Consider the following 18236-nt stretch of genomic DNA (forward strand, 5'->3'; position numbering starts at 1 on the left):
CCCATCCATGCCACCGAACCAGCTACCACACCCGAACCTATAATCTAAGCAACACCGACACTCCCTCCACCGCAACCAACACCCACCGATTCCTCCTCTTCCCCTAGCAGCGAACCACCCATCACCACCTCCGACACAAACACCTCGACTATCCCAGCTACCGACACGGGTCCTCCCCCAAGTACCGAACCTTCTCCTACCCCCGAAATGGGCAAAGGGAAAAGACATAAGATTCCTAGCTCCCGACTCAAAGATTATGAACAACCACCCCGACGTCCATCCACTCACCTCCTCGTCTCCTCATCGTCATCTCAAGGGACCAGGTATCCCCTCTCCCATTTTATTTCCTACGATAAATTTTCCGCTAACCACAAGTGTTTTTATTAGGAATATCGTATATTATTAGATATACGATATTCCATAAGTCAAAGATTTTATATTCGGTTGTTATCTTAGCGATATTTTAGCGATTGCGTTCACATATACATTGTAACTATATAAGCCGATATTCACAAATCAATAAGATCATCGCTTTCCCTTCTATTCTCTTATCTCTCTGTCACACGTCCCGATGTGACTTATGCTGTTCATATACTCTCTCGTTTTCTTCATCAATCTCGACAAGAGCATATGGACGCCGCCCTACGAGTTGTTCGGTATCTTAAGGGCAGCCCGGGACAAGGCATTCTTTTGCGTGCCGATAGTACTATCTCTCTTTCAAGCTGGTGCGATTCTGATTGGGGAAGGTGTCCCTCCACTCGCAGGTCCGTCATAGGTTGGTTCATTTCTCTCGGCAATTCACCTGTGTCGTGGAAAACAAAGCAACAAACTACTGTTTCCCTTTCATCCGCCGAAGCAGAATATCGCTCTATGGCCAATACTCTCTGTGAATTAAAATGGTTGCAGGGTCTATTGCTCGATTTGGGCGTCTCCGTACCACTCCCTATAACAATGTTTAGTGATAGCAAGTCCGCTATTGATTTAGCTCACAATCCCGTCTTTCATGAACGGACCAAGCATATAGAAATCGACTGTCACTTTGTCCGCGATGCTATTCTCGGTGGCTTAATAGCTGTGTCCCATGTCTCGACAACGGCTCAATTGGCCGATATCTTCACCAAAGCGTTGGGAGCTCCTCATTTTCAGTCTCTTCTTCGCAAGCTGGGCATTCTTGATCTCCATGCTCCAGCTTGAGGGGGTATGAGGAATATCGTATATTATTCGATATACGATATTCCATAAGTCAAAGATTTTATATTCGGTTGTTATCTTAGCGATATTTTAGCGATTGCGTTCATATATACATTGTAACTATATAAGCCGATATTCACAAATCAATAAGATCATCGCTTTCCCTTCTATTCTCTTAACAGTTTTCTAGCGGCCGTGACTAGCAACCACGAGCCTAGCACCTTTCGTGAAGCAATGCAGGTATCACAGTGGCGCGACGCTATGAAACTCGAGGTCGAAGCCCTTGAGCGCAACCAGACTTGGACACTCGAAGATCTTCCTCCAAATAAAAAGGCAATTGGCTCGAAATGGGTTTATAAAATTAACATATGTCCTATACAGGACTACGTTGTGTAACTTTAACTTTGGGTTACTATTCGAGTGTAATACCTATCATTGTTAGAGGATGAGTTGCTGAATGATTGACTTGCATTCTCAAGAGGAGATCACACACAGCTTTGCCTTGTCATAAACTATATATGATTGTAGCCTCACCGTTCATGCTTATGTTCCAGGTACCTCATATACTTGCTTGTTTGCAACCTTAGATTTTTAACACATGGAATGTGTCTGGAATTTTACATTCAGATGGTGTTTCATGTTTGTTATCGATTTGACCCAACTGCAAGTCTTCAATTTCGGAAACATAAAACTAGATTCATGTTTGTTTAGGAAGAACTATGGGTTGTAATTAAAACTCCACAAGTCTTTTAGCGTCTAGGCCAATGTTGTCGAATTTGTATCATTTCTACTACATCTGTAGATGTGATGCAAAAATGCACGACTGTTTGCAATCATAATATTCAAAGTCGTAAAATATCTTCACGGAGTACAACAAGCAAGGGACGAGTTGTATGTATTATCTTACATACTGCATACACACTATACAACAGCAACAAGGAAACACTACTAACAATAACAATGGTATACATATCAAGTTTGATAGAGTAGCAGACCATCTCAGAGTTGCTAACGATAACATTAAGTCAGTGTGTGCCTCATGTTCCTGCCTTGAGCCGACGAAACTCACCCAGAGCCCATATCGGGAAAATGTTGCGATAGTTCCCATAACTTAGTGTGCAGTTCTTCATGAATGCACCACTTATTTCCTGTATGAATTAAAGCAACTACATTTTAGCATTATGTTACAGTCTAAAATTTCTACATTTTAGCATTGTAAGAGTCTAGGAGATAAGAGTATAATAACTCGTTAAAACTGTTGACGTTTCTTATACTTGTCATAGCAGCAGTTACCAGTTGGTCGACAAGGTGATTTCCTAAATGGTCTGTAATGTGTTTTCAACATAAGCGAGTGTGATGCCTTGCTCTGTCATAGACAGCATTGGAACAACAAGAAGGTTTTGAAGTAAAGAAACTGGAAGAAGATGAGTTTTATGTACAAGTAGAGAAGCAATCACCTGTTGTGGAAAGTCACCATCTTCCAGTTGTGAATTGATCAACAGTCTCGCCCCCCGTTCAATGGGGAACGGATCCACATTCCCCTATTGTATCAGAAATAATAATAATAATAATAATAGTTTGAGCCTTTGAGGATTACTTCAAAAATGAATTGCATAAAGCACATCTCTTAAAGTTATAGTGCAGGATCAACTAACCTGTCCAGCTTTGATAAGAGACAATATTGCCCATGATGTCTGCACCAAATTTGATCTGTCTCCTTCTAAATTTGTGTAAACCTGTTCCACACACCCAAATCTGTCACTAACAACATTGCTTCTAACTTCTAAGATCAGAAGCATGTTATTAATCTCAAAATACGATCATGGTAACAGTAAAATCTTTACAAAAACAGTTGCACTGCGGTGTGACCAAAGTCTTACAACGTTTTATAATTCTCTAGTGAATGCAAGAAAGTAGAGGATTGAAGTTGAACTGTAAAAGTGGAATAAGTACCTTATTTGAACAAGAGAGGTAACTCTCACCCCATCCTCCGTCAGGCAATTGCTTTGAAAGCAAGAAATCACAAGCCTTACGCAACACCTTACTATTCTGGTAGCTCCTCCCGCACGCTGCAAGCGCCTCAACAGCAAACCATGTTCCATAAGTAAAACCGATAGCCCAGCAACCATGCCTGTGTCCAAAAATCAATGCAGAAGAACCAATTTCACTGTCACTAAAGATGTTTTATAGGCAGGATGACACATTTCACCTTGCTATTAAATAAGCAATGGTCGGCCTGCCAACTTATCCCTAACCCGTCAACCCACTTGTCAGTTGGCGAAAAATATCCATGTTGGACCAGCCTATGTTTGGCCAAAACCCACATATAGTGTGACTTGTTTTTAACATATTTCCCGGCATGGAAGTCCTAGAGGAATACTCACCAGGAACCATCAGGATTCTGCGCCTCTTCGATGTAGCTTAGTCCTTGGGAAATGCAGAGTTCAACTTCATTTCGCCTGTGTTTAGGATGAAGTTTCTTGAAAAGTTCTAGGCTTTGGATTGCTGAGGATGTGCATTCAACATATCTGAAACATTTTCATGTATTCTATTAGTAAAAGCTGTAACTACTCCATCTATCTATCTATCTATATGAATTCATTGTACTGATAGTCGTAAATGATTTGGAAATTGATGATAGATGGAACTTACTCTCTTTCAATCAAAGTATCTTCAAAGAACTCTGTGGGATTAAGTTTCTGAGAATCATGAAATTTATTGCCAAAAAATTAGTTTTAAGCTCAACTAATATTATGTACTCTGGTACTAAAATAGCAGTAACGACATTGAAGGTTTAATCTATTTACCTCTAGCCAGCGGAATGCTCTCTGGGGCTCCCAAGCTGGAAAACCGCCATTCTCGCTCTGAAATAAACAACATAAGGAATGAATTCAGTGATGAGTAATTTTGAGTTAAAAAATGAGATTAACAATGTGATTACTGGTTGCAAATATTTGCAATTAATTCACAAGGGTGGGTAGAACTAAAAGTTTACCTGTAGGGAAAGAATGAGGTTAACTGCGTCATATAGTCGGTCTGCTTCAATTTCGTCTCCCACCAGTTCCGAGGGCATTTGAGATAGTTGAAGTGCAGCCTGTAGGCGAATTGTTTATATTAATAACATGTAGAAGTAAAAACCGTACTCCACAATATAAACTTGGAGTGGTCTGGATAAATGAGTAAATGAGTAAATTGTGAAGTACCTTGAGCCCTTCCCCGGTACAGTCAGAAACCTGCCAACCATGATCTTGTGTTGAGAAGGTCCAGCCACCTTTAGAAATATGTCTATACATCTTTTCAAAGTTTCCTGAAGGGTTTTCCCTGACCTGATGTCATCATAAAGGGCATCCCAGGCCACACTTAAATCAGAGACTGGCAGGATTTCGCCTTTGGCAAATTCTTTTCAGTATAAATGCAAAAAAATATACCTGTGATGCCTTGACAAAATCATGTGCTTTTCTGAGTGTTGGTGCATACTCTTTAGTGAGATCACTTGCAAATATTGCTTGGATAGCTAAGGCTTGGTCCCACATTTGGGAGCCAAAACTCTGTTACCAACATTTTTAAAAATTAGCGTATCCAAACACTCGATTCTTTGTCTTTCGAGTATGATGGGAAAAAGCATACAAATTCACTAAATTGAAGTAGCAATTATCGATTCACTTGTAGATGAAATTTCATGACCAGGTAATGCTGCTATCAGGTGAGGATTAAGGTTTTCGAAATTAAGAAAAATGTACCTGCATCTTCATTCCGTCTTCAGCAAGCCAGAGATAATCAGGAATTCTAGCAAGATGTTTGTTATAAGCTACAGAATTAGGATGTTCGACCCAACAAGCAATCAAACAAAGAACCTTTTCGACACAACCAATGCAGAGGTATCTGCTATTAATGTCCTCATAGTGTACATGCTCCATGGCGATTTTCAATGCCTTGTTTCTCAACTTGGTCAAGGGCCAACGGTTTAGTAATGGCTCCGCAAAATGGTGAAGGAATCCCCACAACATGTCTTGCATCAATGGATGTGGGTAGTATAAATCCTCCTGCATGTAATTGTGATTAGTTAGCTATACTTATATATATATGTTCATTTCATTTTATGGAGGAGCGCGATGGACAGACATGTACCTTGGCACATGAATTTCTGGCCTTGTTCCAGTCTACTTGATCATAAGGTTGAGTGTAAAGCTCCCTCCTCAGTGTCTTAACTAGTGCAGTGATTGATCCAACAAACCTTTTGCCATACAGATATGACATTGGCATATAAACCAACCTACAATAGCATAACATTTTTCCTGCATCCAATATTATTATTTAGTCCAATAATAATCTCATTCAAATTAACCATCTAACCAAAACCTTAAGGCCGGTCTCAATATCAAGTACCTGGATGTAGCGGTAAAATGTTGGGAAGCAACCAAAACTCTGGTGGCATGGGATTGCATCCATCCCATTCATACACTCCAAGAATCTATATATCCAATATATTAATTAATATGAAACGGTGTCAACATGCATTATATAGAAAAACAGAATTGCGTACCGTGAGCCAAAATTTACCCCAAGAAGGGGTAAAAGTGAGACCACCATGGTCAAGTATCCAGTCGCGGCCTCGAGGCATGGCATCATTATCACCAGAGTTAGGTCCTTCTCCGAGCAATCGTAGTGCAATGTAGTTAAGTGCTGATCCAAACATGGTGCTGTGTCCTTCAATGTGAAATCCCCATCCTCCATCCTCATTCTACATACATTACATAATAATAATAATAATAATAATACATACATACATACCATTTTCATCTTACTTGTCATTTTCTCTTATCTTGCATTTTGTTTATGTATTAATAAGAAGTTAGGTTAATGAGAGGGTGATGAAGAAGAGGTGTTTAAAGCATTATGACGTGTCAAATGTGAATGATTGTAAATTTGCTGTAATACCTGATGATTGTAAATATAGCGTTTGATTTCTTTTTGATGCTGATGAGATAAGATAGTAGAGAGATCTCCAGTGATGTATAGGGCTATCACCTGAATTTTTCAAAATGGATACATTAATCCATGGAGATGGAGTACATACTAGTATACACTACTTAGGAGGTAAACTTACAAGGGGAGGAAGGAAGAAAAGGGGGCCAGCAGAATCAGCAGGCCAATGTCCATCATGAGCCTGAATACTGGAATAGTAGATAATGGATCTCTTCAATGTTGTACTTAAACTTTCTTTGCTTATAATTTCCTCGTTGCCCTTTACTTTTATAGCTCCAGGGATACCACCAATACTACTACTTGACCTCTCTTTTCTCAGCTACAATAACACCACCATTTCATTACGAGTACTCTAAGTCCATCATCCATCCCGCCTTCAAATCAAAAAAATAAAATGAACATAATTTAACATATTATACCTGCATTCTAGCGAGGTGATCAGAACTCTGCTTAATTGTAAAACGATTTGCATGAAATTCCTCTTGTACGCGTTCAACCTCAGCTCGTTCCTCTGAGGTACCGCCCACAGGGTCAAACTCCCAGTGTTGTCTACCAATATGATGGTTTACACTAACCAGCCATGGGTCTTCGTCGCCTTTGGCTATCTTCAACTTCCACATACTTATTACTTGTTAATTAATACGGAGTATGAATTATGATGGTATTAATATGGACTTATTATATAATTACACACACAATCACGTGAATTGTTTGTGGAGTTTGATAAGCTTATATTAGGGAGAGCAACAAAAGAATGGTGTATGAAATAGTAGTAACTTGGGGTACAAGTTTTATATTCTGCTCCTCTAACTAATACCCATTTTACATTTTATACCACGGACTGCACAACACTCAAATATACGGAGTATTTATTTTGACGTCAACAATCTTGACTTGGTAGCTTTTTACAATTGACATGCATCAAATCATATCGTAATCGTAATTTGTAGTCAAATCTTGGTTTGCATTACAAAATGACGTGAGATACGAGATTTTAATCAAAAGAGACTATAATATCCTCCCCGTTCCCACCAGCGGTTTACTTTTCTATTTTAGAAATGTTTTTGATGGGGTAACTTCATCATCCACACTCAATTTGATCCACTTATCATTCAATAATTGATTCACCACTCTTTCTTTAATTTTTGTGTCAAAACCAAAAGTGAATAAATGACTGAACGGAGACGAAAAGGGTAGAGTTACACCAGGTGTATGAAGGCTCTCATACACCACCAATAATAACGCGCCATTTGTCCAACTCAAAGAATCTGATTTAATCTAATTAATCCCTTGATTCCTTCATTAATTACCCTCCCTCATTAATGTCCTCGGTTTTGCCATATATTTTATTAATTAAAAAAAACTTCTCTCCTAATTTATATTTAACTGTTATTTATTATTAATATTTTTTGTGTATTTCAATATTTATGTATGCATTTGTATACCGTATATTTATACTGAAGCGGATACATTAATTAATACGTTATATTTGTACGTTTTGCATATACGATATTAATACGTTATCTTTATACAATATATTTTGTATAATTATTTTCGCTGATTATTTTTTATATGTATTTTTCGTTTTAATTTATTATTGAATATATTTGCATTCTGTATTTCAAGGTTTTATTTTTTTATTATTATTATTGATAAATTGTTTTTGCATTTTATAAGGCACTGTTTTTACATTAAATTTTTTTTGTTTAATTTCAAAATAAAAAAAAATTTAAAAAATTTTAAAAATTTATTTTTTAATTTTCTTTAAAAAAAACTATTGGACATAATTATTTAATAAAAAATTCTTAAAAAAATGTTAATAATAAAAATTTGTTTGACATAATTATTTATGGTACAACTATTTTTATTTAAATACTTTTTTTTACAAAAAGTACACAGAAAAAACTTGTTAATAAAAAACATACCGCAACAAGGTTCGAACCTTGGACGTCTGGTTAGAAAATTATGTATCTTACCAACTGTGCTACACGAATTGTTTGCTGATAATATATAAGTTGTTATTTTTATTTTGTAATGATTAAGAAGATGAAAGGTCGTTAGGGTTTTCCCCACCTAACTTGCATTTGGCGGTAAACCATGCATTGATTGTTTTTTTTGGAGGGAAATATTGTATTATAAATATAGTCATTCCCTCCAATTTTTAATTAATCCAAAGTTCATCTTCCCTACTAAATTAATTTAACTATCCTAAAGTGAAATAACAAAAATGTCGGAAGAGTGGAAAGCCCATGCAAGAGACATTGTTTGCACGAGGTTGTTCAAAAGAAAAATAATCAAGCAAGTTGGTCCTACAAATGTCCAAAATGCTTTAACGAGAGCTAGTCCGGGTTACCATGGAAATACTTTCCTTGTCGATTTATTTGAGGAGGAATTTAATATGCTTAATTGGGGTAAATTTGAACTCGACAAAATGTATTGGAAGAAAATTGACGATGGGATAGAGATGTTAGCTACCCCTAAAGTTGATTCCTCCATTGTTAGGGTGGAGGAGGTAGAGGAGGGCGAAGTAGTGGAGGTGATTGAGGTTATAGCAACCCCTCCTAAGCCGAAGAACTCCGGTAAAGCTATGGGGAACTCGCCATGCACAAAAACCCCCGACATCCTCCCTTCAAAGATGTCCAAGAAGAGGTTCGGGAGGACTCGTCCAAGAAGGCTCAATTCTAAGAAACTTAGATTTGATTCTTGTATTGGTTGTAGTCATTAGGTTTAGTTTTTAAATTCTGTTTGTTGTTTTTTTTTTCCCTTTGTACATCGTTTTTAATATTAATGAAAGTAATTTTCTTTTCATATTACCTTTCTTTTAATTTAATTGTCCTTATAAATTAAAATTAAAAAATATAAACCAAAAAGGGCGACTGTTATCATACTCGATAAAATGGAATTAAAAAAAAATAGTGTAACTCTTACTATTCTCCATAAAATTGAATTATTAACGTTTGTCTTCCCTATGCATCTTAATTTATTTTACAGAATTCGAAAAGGCAAGTAGATTAAAATTATTAATGACCAATTATATTATTAAAAATAATAGTAAATAATATATATTTTAATTTATTTACATGTTTTTAAATAATTGAAAGTAAATATTTTATGTAATTCGTAGACTAAAGTAACATATTAATGCTGAAACATATTTTTAAATGTTAGTTTTATTAAGTTAAAATATTAAAATATAAATTTTATTATTGACAACATAATATAAATATACATTTACATTAATAAAGTAACATATTAATATAATAAATGAATATAAAAAACAAGTTTTAAAATATTAAAATATTAAAACAATCGTTAAATTGATATTAAAATATAAGTTTTTATTTGTTATGAAATAAAAAACAACAGTTAAATTGATATTAAAATATAAGTTTTTATTTTTGTTGTGTTTAAAAAACAATAGTTAAGAAATGAATGGTTTTACTGTTACTTAATTTATTTTGTTTATTAAGTGAAAATATTAAAATAGAAATATAATACAAATGTTCTACACAGCCTGTCGCGTTGATGATCATCCAAATTTTAGTCCATCATGGTTTGGTTAAAATAAAATTTTAGGGTTTATTTGGGGTTTAGGGTTTATTTGGGGTTTAGGGTTTCTAGTTTTTTAGGAGTTTTGGGTTTATAGGGTTTATAGGGTTTATTTGTGGTTTTAGGGTTTTTAGCCATATGTACGATCATATGTGTAATACGTAAGGTTAAGACGTAAATTTAAGACCTAAGGTTAAGACTTAACGTTTGATCAATATGAGTTTATATATGATTAGAACGCAAGACTTGATTAAGATACCTATGTCTTATGGTTTAAGATGTTATCGATCGTGCATTGCTATTGAGTAATCATAGCAATATACGATCAATACGAGTTTAGATACCAATGTATTATGGTCCTATGTATTATGGTTTAAGATGTTATCGATCGAACGTTGCTATTGACTAATCATAGCAATATACAATCAATACGAGTTTAGATACCTATGTCTTGTGGTTTAAGATGTTATACATCGTACATTGCTATTGACTAATTATATCAATGTACGATCAATACGGGTTTAGATGCATATGTTTAAAATGTTATAGATCGTACGTTGCTATTGACTAATCATAGCAATGTACGATCAATACGGGTGTAGATACCTATGTCTCGGGACGTAAGACATAAATTTAAGACCTAAGTTAAGTTGTTATCAATCGTATGTTGCTATAATTAGTTAATTATTCCGATCAACAGTGTAGGACTAATTTTAACAAGTTTCTAAGACTTAAGATGAGATCTTACGTTGCTATCGACTAATCGTTGCAACGTATGATCAATAGGATTGTACGAATATTTTGGCGGGAAAAGGACAATCTAGTGTTAAAACAACTTAAAAAGTGATGGTACTTAATAGTTAATCGTGGTCGTTCAGTTGTCATTAAAATATTTGATGATATTCCACATTAAATCGTGGCCGTTGATCCTATAAGTGACCAATCACAAATAAAGCCACGGATTGGTAAATATTACAACCTTTATAAGCATTTTTTTTTTGTTATCATATCAACTAAAACATAATCAGAGTCTCTCTCTAACTTCTCTCAATAATACTTATTTTCATCTCTTTCTCTATTTGTTCAACTTCTCTCTCTCTTTCTCTCAATAATACCTTTAATATTCTTAATTTTAATTTAATCCTTATTTTTGTATACGTCAAGATGGAAAACGCGACCGTTGATGTTGTTAATAGATCAATCAGAGGTAAACAAGCTTTGGTGGATGAGCTCCGTGTGACGGAGTTGGAGCATGTTTCGAGGATGAAATTCCTTATGGAACGCCGCAACCGTTGGCATGAAAGAGGTGTCAAATATTTCGACAAATCACTCGAGGCCCTCATACAATCCTTCTTAAGTGACTATCAAAGGACATACCCAGGAAGGACTTGGAGAGGGAGATCGGGGCCTTAGAGGCTATTTTGCCTTCTTTATCTTAGAAATTAGTTTTATTATTTTTCCTTAATATTGTAACCTTTAATTTAGTTTTAGTTTTAGTTTTTATTAATTTAGTTTTCCTTAATATTGTAATCTTTATTTTCCTTAATATTGTAATTATAATCTTAGAAAATTTTGTCTTGTAGTATTCCGATGTGTTTCTTTAATTTTAATTGCATTTATTAATGAACCACCACATTTTATTAATTTAATTTTATTTAGTTTAATTTAATTTAATTTATTCATGTTATGGTTCACCAAAGGTCACCATCCTTGTTATAAATACGACCGGGGAGTTAAAAGAAGAATCACCTTTCTCCCTAACCTTTTCTTACTCATTCACTTTATCTCTCTTTATTTTCTCTCTAAAAACTCAGATTTTTGAAATGGCAGTCGAAATTGCAGGCCTTAACGATCTTATGATTGGATCTATGAGTTTTTTGGAAGAACAAGTTTCCTGTCTCCGTGAACAGGAGTTGAGGGCGATGAAGATGGTGGTCGGGGCGATTAAAATTCGCAACGATTGTTATGCAAATGGCATAAAGGAAATGGAGAAGGAAGCGGATGGTTTCATCAAATCCGTGTTGGGTACTTATGAAAAATGTTGCAAACTTAGGGAAGAATTTGAAGATGATATTAAGATTTTACGATCCTTACTTAATAAGGATTAGGCTTAATATTGTACTTTTTTTTAAGTTTATCTTAATAATAATCTATTTTCGTTGTTACATTTTGTCGTTTAATTCTCTACTATTTTTTTTTTTAGTATAAATTTGATTGTTAATTTTGCAACTGAAGAGACATGCATGTGGGTAATGAAAAAGGATCTTCATAGTTTTATAAAATATAATACAAACTATACAATCCGTCTCGTACATGAGACGCTCTGGTGATTAGGGTTTCCAACTGAGGCGTATTATTTAATTTAATAGTTTAATTGAATTTATTCATGAACCACTAAATTTAATTTAATTTAATTTAATTCATGAACCAAAGGTCACCATCCTTGTTATAAATACGGGTGAGTTAAAAGAAGTATCCATTTCTACCTAACCTTTTCTTACTTATTCACTTTATCTCTCTTTATATTCTCTCTAAAATCTCATAAATTTCAAATGGAAGGCCTTCACAATATTGCTATTGAATCTTTGACTGGTTTAGAAGAACAGGTTGCCATGCTCCATGAACAGGAGTTCAGAGTGATGAAGATGGTGGTCGGGGCGATTAAAATTCGCAGCGATTGTTATGCAAAAGGCATGAAGGAAATGGAGAAGGAAGCGGGTGATTTCGTCAAATCCGTGTTGGGTACATATGAAAAATGTTGCAAACTTAGGGAAGAATTAGAGGATAATATTAAGATTTTAAAGTTTTTTTTTTTTGTATAAATTTCATTGTTAATTTTGCAACTGAAGAGACTTGCATGTGGGTAAAGAAAAAGGATCTTCATAGATTTATAAAATATAATACAAACCTTACAAAATACGAAATATTAACTAAAATTAATTAAAATCCAAGAGATTCAAGTTGAACAATCTCCCTTTCAATTTTCCTAATTTCTATTAGCGCTGGTTCGCGATTTGCCCTTAATATGCTTATCATATTATCCATATTTGCTTGTACGTCCTGCATCCCTCTTGTTATGGCCAAGTCTCGTACATGAGACGCTCTGGTGAGTAGGGTTTCCAACTGAATGTCAATCTCTCGCAGCCGAGTGAGAACGTTTCTGCGATCCATTGTGTATTGAAATAAGAAAGCAACAAACTGTCTATCCATCTGAAACAATTAAATTAAATTAAGAAGCAACAACCGCACAATCAGTTAAATAGATAGTTAAAAAAATCGATTTGGGTTTGGGATTTATTCAATAAAATCAATTGTGACAAAAAACAAAAAACTCAAACAATAATTGAAGATAAAAGAACAAATACCTTGATTGATAATGGAGGAGTATGGATAAAAAAAGATTAGGGTTTGTCTTCTAAAAGATAATTTTGAGATGAATGTGTTTTGCCTTTTATATTGGGAAAAGGTAGTAGTTAGGGTTTTAAAATCCTTTTTTTTTTTTTATTAAAACTTGTGACTTGATTTGATTTGGAAGTCAAATCGTTTCTCAGAATTGAGACTTTATGCATGCCGTCGGATTTTCTTACACACGCAACAACAATAGTCATTTCAAGTTGTGTTTAGTCAAATCAAATTTGAATTGTTCATTTTTTATTACTCTTTATGGTTGGTATTATGTCAAATCTCCCAATTGTTCATTTCATTATTCTTTTTGTGTTGTGTTTTGTCAAATCAATTTTAACGGTTCAAATAAACAAGTAAAAGAGATAGAATTGAATAAAGTACATAAATGGAAAATACTAGAAGTCCACATTTTATATAATTTAAATATTATACAAATTAAAAAACTAACAAACCGAGATGAATACCCAAATAGCAGGAAAAATTGTGGATTTGGGTACAACATCCAAACATATATACATACATACTAAATTAATTTGAAAAAAAATTAGCAATAACTTTTTCAAGGGAGTCATTCTCTTCCATGAGAATGATCCTATTCTCCTTTATTTTTTGGAGGTCTTGTATAGCAGATTCATAATCTGCATGCAACCTCATCTGCTCCATCTCCGACAAGACGTCATGACTAATACCCATCTCCCGAATCTTATCAAGGTAGTCGTTGATCTTCGTCTCTAAATCGTCTAAGCGGCGGATATAGTATTTGTTCCTCTCCATGTGTATCAATGTTAAGCGAGTGTTCTTATCCATTATATGAAAGAAGAAGTTTGGTGTTTAAAGATTTAGGGTTGTAGAGCTTAGGGTTTTAAGAAAAGGAGAAGAGGAAAACAGAAATGAATGGGAAATTGTTGGTTGAGAAACTAGGGTTTGCATTTAGTGAAAGTGTATTTATAGATGAGATAATGAAACAACATGTGTCCTTTCAACTGCCACGGATTTTATTTTAATTAATAAATTAAAATTAAAAAATTTTGTTGAAGGAGTTGGGAGTTGTTTTTAAATAAATATGTTTAGGAAATGACATTTTGTCCTTCAATATTCCAATACAATGAAAGTGTGTCCTTTAAAATTCTTTAATCGATTTTTTTATTTTATGTAAATAGAAATTATCGATTTTTTTATTTTATGTAAATAGAAATTATCGATTTTTTTATTTTATGTAAATAGAAATTATCGATTTTTTTATCTTACGTAAATTATATTTCATCTAAATTATCCCGTTACATGTACGTAAGATATATTTAATCTAAATTGTTCAAATACGATAAATTGAATTTAAATTAACTAAAACAAACGCTAGTAATCATAACAATTCTTGAATATTATTTGATTCAATTACACATTTTACACAAGAAAGCACCATAGGTGACTTGGAATTACGCCAGTTCTAATGATATAATCCCTCTCCATCTCCCAATAGTTCCTCCATTCACCTTCTACGTCGCGATCATCAATCTCATAATAATCAAGAATAGCTTGAATGTCAAGTACGACAATTGCTGCTTCTGAAGTAAGTTGGATACGACCAGTAGACAATTTAGATATCATTTTCCTTGTAAGAGGCCTTCTTGGCCTAGGAACGACTGGGTAAGTGTCACAACCAGGTAAAAAACCCAACCTAGCGCCTGCAAGATCAATAAATTTCTGACGATTGATCATCACCCTTTCCATGAACTCCTCCCCAATTAAGAAATTCGGATCTCTACTGAGCAACTTATCATAGCTTTCTAGGGTTGTTACAAATGAGGGATCGCAATATGGTGACGGCAAGACACCCATAATCTTAATATTTGAAAGATTTTGTAGTTGAAAAAAAAAAGTACTATATGACTAAATCATAGGGATTTATAGGGAGTGTGGATAATGGTAGGATTAGGTTGGCGGGAGAATTAGGCGGGAATTTTTCATCAAATTAATTAAAAGAAAATGAGGGAGAAAACCTTCCAACTTCCACCGTAAATATTAGGTTTTATTTTTAAAATTATAAATAATTAAAAATAAAATATGAGTAACAAATTAAAAATAATTAAAAGAAAATTAGGGAGAAAACCTTCCAACTTCCACTCTAAATAGTAGGTTTTATTTTTAAAATTAAAAATAATTAAAAATAAAATATGAGAAAAAATAAAAATAATTAAAAGTAAATTGAGATTAACCTTTCAACTTCCACAAATCAAAAGTAGTTCAACACAAAGAAACTCTAAGTTCATCAACTCCATCACCTTCATCTTCTCAAAACAACCTTCATCATTTAAAAATGTCGAATAGTTTTGATTTAAATGTTTTGTATATCGAGGAGGAGGGAGAAAACGAAGTCATTGACGAGAATGACACAAACCATCGAATTGTTACGGCATGCAAAGACATGTTCGAAGGTAATGAAGACAATCAACCAGCTATTGAGCCTACGATTGGTGCGGAATTTGAATCAGGTGAACAGTTTGCCGCTTTCTATTACACTTACGCTTATAAGACGGGGTTTGAACTTCATGTTCGTAGTAGCCAACTTTTGGCTCCCTTCAAGGAGCAGGGGGTACGTCGAAACGGAGTTGGGGATAAAGAACCACGATTCCACATGATGAACAAGATTAGGCTTATGTGTTCAGAGGGCAATACGACGAAGAAAAGCTCGTGTATAACACCATGTAAAATGTATGTATTTGGGAAATTAAATCACGACACTGGGAAATTTGTAATCTGTACTTGTGATTTGGTACATAATCACGATTTGAATCCTGAGGTTAGCCGGCATGTAGTCAATTATAGGCACATAAGCGAATATTTCAAGGCCAGGTTGGTGTTGAACAGCGAGCCGGCATACCAATTACCCGGAACTTCAACACATTAGTTAGGGAGGTTGGAGGGATTCATAATCTACATTTCAATGGGCAGGACGCGAGAAACTTCATCAACAGCGAACGTCGCAAAAGTAGGTTTCGTGGTGACGCTAAAGAGGTCTTAAATTATTTTGAGGGCTTAAAAGAGCAGAATCCAGATTTTTACTACGCTGTTGAAAGGGACGCGGATAATAAGCTGTTGAACATTTTCTGGTCTGATGCACAATGTCGTGCCATGTACAAGGCTTTTGGTGACCCATCGTCGTTCGATAGTACATTCCTACGCAACAGGTACCAGATGCCTTTCTGTCCATTCGTTGGAGTTAATCATCATGGAAGTACAATATTATATGCAGCGGCTTTAATTTCATACGAAGACACAGAGTCATTCGAGTGGGTGTTTGAGAAGTGGATGGAATGTATGGGGAGAGCTCCGACCGTCTTACTAACTGATCAATGTAAAGCAATGGAAGGGGCAATCAAGAAAGTGTTCCCGGAGACTAAACATAGATTATGCCTTTGGCATATTCTTCAAAACGCGGATAAGAATCTAAAAGACCACCCACAATTTCCTCAGATTGACAGAGATTTGCGTACGCTTGTGCACGAGAGTATCACCGAGGAGGAACTGCAAGATATGTGGGACGATTCATGGAAATATACAACTTGCGACGCAACAAATGGTTGAGGGGTGCATGGGATATGAGACAGTGGTGGATGCCTGTTTTTTGGAAAGACACTTTCTGTGCGGATATGTCTTCTACTCAGAGGAGTGAACAAACAAACAGATTTATTAAAACGTACATGAGCATAGAAACCGGCCTGATGCAATTCATGAAGCAGTACGAGGATGCCATAGAGAAAAAGGTGGAGGACGAGAAAGTCAATAACGCCAAAGACATTAAGAGCCCACTTAAATGGGATCCCATGATATTATTCGAGGATATCTTTAGTAAGGTCTACACAAACAGTAAATTCGGAGAGGTGAAAACAGAGGTATATGGTTGTATAAGCACCAACGTCGAAACTCTTCCAAATAGTTTGGGTTTCATCAAGAGGTTTAGAGCCACATCAAAAGTGTAACACCCCCATTTATTCGGGAGCCTTTAGCTAGACATTTCCAAATAAATAGGACTGTTACCATCTCGGTTTCCCGAGGTAGTGAATAACAAAGTACAACAAACCCAAGTACTTTAAATTAAAACTTTAACGATTACATGTTTATTACAAATTTAATCAACTAAAACTTAATATAAAATATTTACAACTCGCAGCGGAAATTAAATAAGTGATATAACTACATTTGTGATCTAGACTCCTGCAGGTCCGAAAGCTCACATGCCCAAGCTCCCCATATCCAGCTAACTCAAAACCTGCTTATTTAAATCGCTCCCCATTTAACCGGAAATATTAAATGGTTCACCACAGGATGCCATCAATTAAAGCAGGCATCAATTTTATTTTGTCACAGAAGCAAACACGTCAACCATTGGTTGAGTAGGATAAAATACATGAAAACAACCAATCTTCCACAACTATCAATATTCTAATCTCAAATGTTCACAGGTCACATCTCGACATCAACTATCCACGTTATCCACCAGAGACTAAGCCTGGGGCAGTCCAAATACTCACACACGTTATCCACCAGAGACTAAGCCTGGGGCCTTCCAATTAATCACACACGTTATCCACGGAGAGACTAAGCCTGGGGCCCAATCACCATCACATTATCCACGGAGACTAAGCCTGGGGCAATCCAATTCTCATAAACCATTCCACAATATAATCGTATAAAATATACACAACTCCAATCAATTAACAAAGTTACTCACTCAATTAGCTTAATTAAATAAGCAATCGTACAACAATCATCCTTTCAATACATTCACGTATTAAACACGCAAACCAAATATAGTTGAGTAGATTATCCTACCTGGCAAGCGAATACTCCGATTACGCATTCCAATTATGCAATCCAATCAACAATTAAAGTTCCTCAACAAAACCGTCACCTAATACAAATAATAGTAATTACTACTTATATACTTTATCCAAATAATTCCATTAATTATTAATTAATTAATTAATTACGTTAATTATAATCTCGTATAATATAATTATTAGAACCCGTTTCAATAAGTCAAAACCCGATTACCCATTAAAACCCGTGTGAATCCGTCTCACAATAACCAACAACAACAATAAAAT

The 18236-nt window shown here is 35.0% G+C and overlaps 2 protein-coding genes across 2 annotated transcripts; one reads left to right on the plus strand and one right to left on the minus strand.

Annotated features, from left to right (window-relative positions):
- Positions 1 to 1995: 1995 nt before the first annotated feature.
- On the minus strand, positions 1996 to 6881 carry LOC141610971 (lupeol synthase-like). The gene is made up of 17 exons (XM_074429317.1): positions 6597 to 6881; positions 6299 to 6496; positions 6130 to 6219; positions 5735 to 5932; positions 5578 to 5662; positions 5320 to 5486; positions 4932 to 5234; positions 4620 to 4739; positions 4395 to 4517; positions 4187 to 4285; positions 3999 to 4055; positions 3844 to 3890; positions 3576 to 3719; positions 3145 to 3322; positions 2847 to 2927; positions 2649 to 2732; positions 1996 to 2339 (listed from the first exon to the last, which is right to left on the minus strand). Exons 1-17 carry the CDS (start codon positions 6795 to 6797, stop codon positions 2229 to 2231), a joined length of 2286 nt encoding a protein of 761 aa, XP_074285418.1. The 5' UTR covers positions 6798 to 6881; the 3' UTR covers positions 1996 to 2228.
- Positions 6882 to 15445: 8564 nt separating this feature from the next.
- On the plus strand, positions 15446 to 16713 carry LOC141586021 (protein FAR1-RELATED SEQUENCE 8-like). Its single transcript, XM_074407119.1, has 2 exons — positions 15446 to 15721; positions 15955 to 16713. Exons 1-2 carry the CDS (start codon positions 15446 to 15448, stop codon positions 16711 to 16713), a joined length of 1035 nt encoding a protein of 344 aa, XP_074263220.1.
- The last annotated feature ends 1523 nt before the right edge of the window (positions 16714 to 18236 follow it).

Source organism: Silene latifolia, chromosome 1, assembly GCF_048544455.1.
Source record: "Silene latifolia isolate original U9 population chromosome 1, ASM4854445v1, whole genome shotgun sequence".
Lineage (NCBI taxonomy): Eukaryota > Viridiplantae > Streptophyta > Magnoliopsida > Caryophyllales > Caryophyllaceae > Silene > Silene latifolia.

Excerpts from the sequence above, each read along its gene's own strand:
- LOC141586021 (XM_074407119.1), top strand. The coding sequence starts at position 15,446 with ATGTCGAATAGTTTTGATTTAAATGTTTTGTATATCGAGGAGGAGGGA. Across the intron at positions 15,722-15,954 it reads CTCCCTTCAAGGAGCAGGGG|GCACATAAGCGAATATTTCA; the intron begins GTACGTCGAAAC and ends AGTCAATTATAG.
- LOC141610971 (XM_074429317.1), bottom strand. The coding sequence starts at position 6,797 with ATGTGGAAGTTGAAGATAGCCAAAGGCGACGAAGACCCATGGCTGGTT. Across the intron at positions 5,933-6,129 it reads GCTATATTTACAATCATCAG|AATGAGGATGGAGGATGGGG; the intron begins GTATTACAGCAA and ends TAATGTATGTAG. Across the intron at positions 5,663-5,734 it reads GGGGTAAATTTTGGCTCACG|ATTCTTGGAGTGTATGAATG; the intron begins GTACGCAATTCT and ends TTGGATATATAG.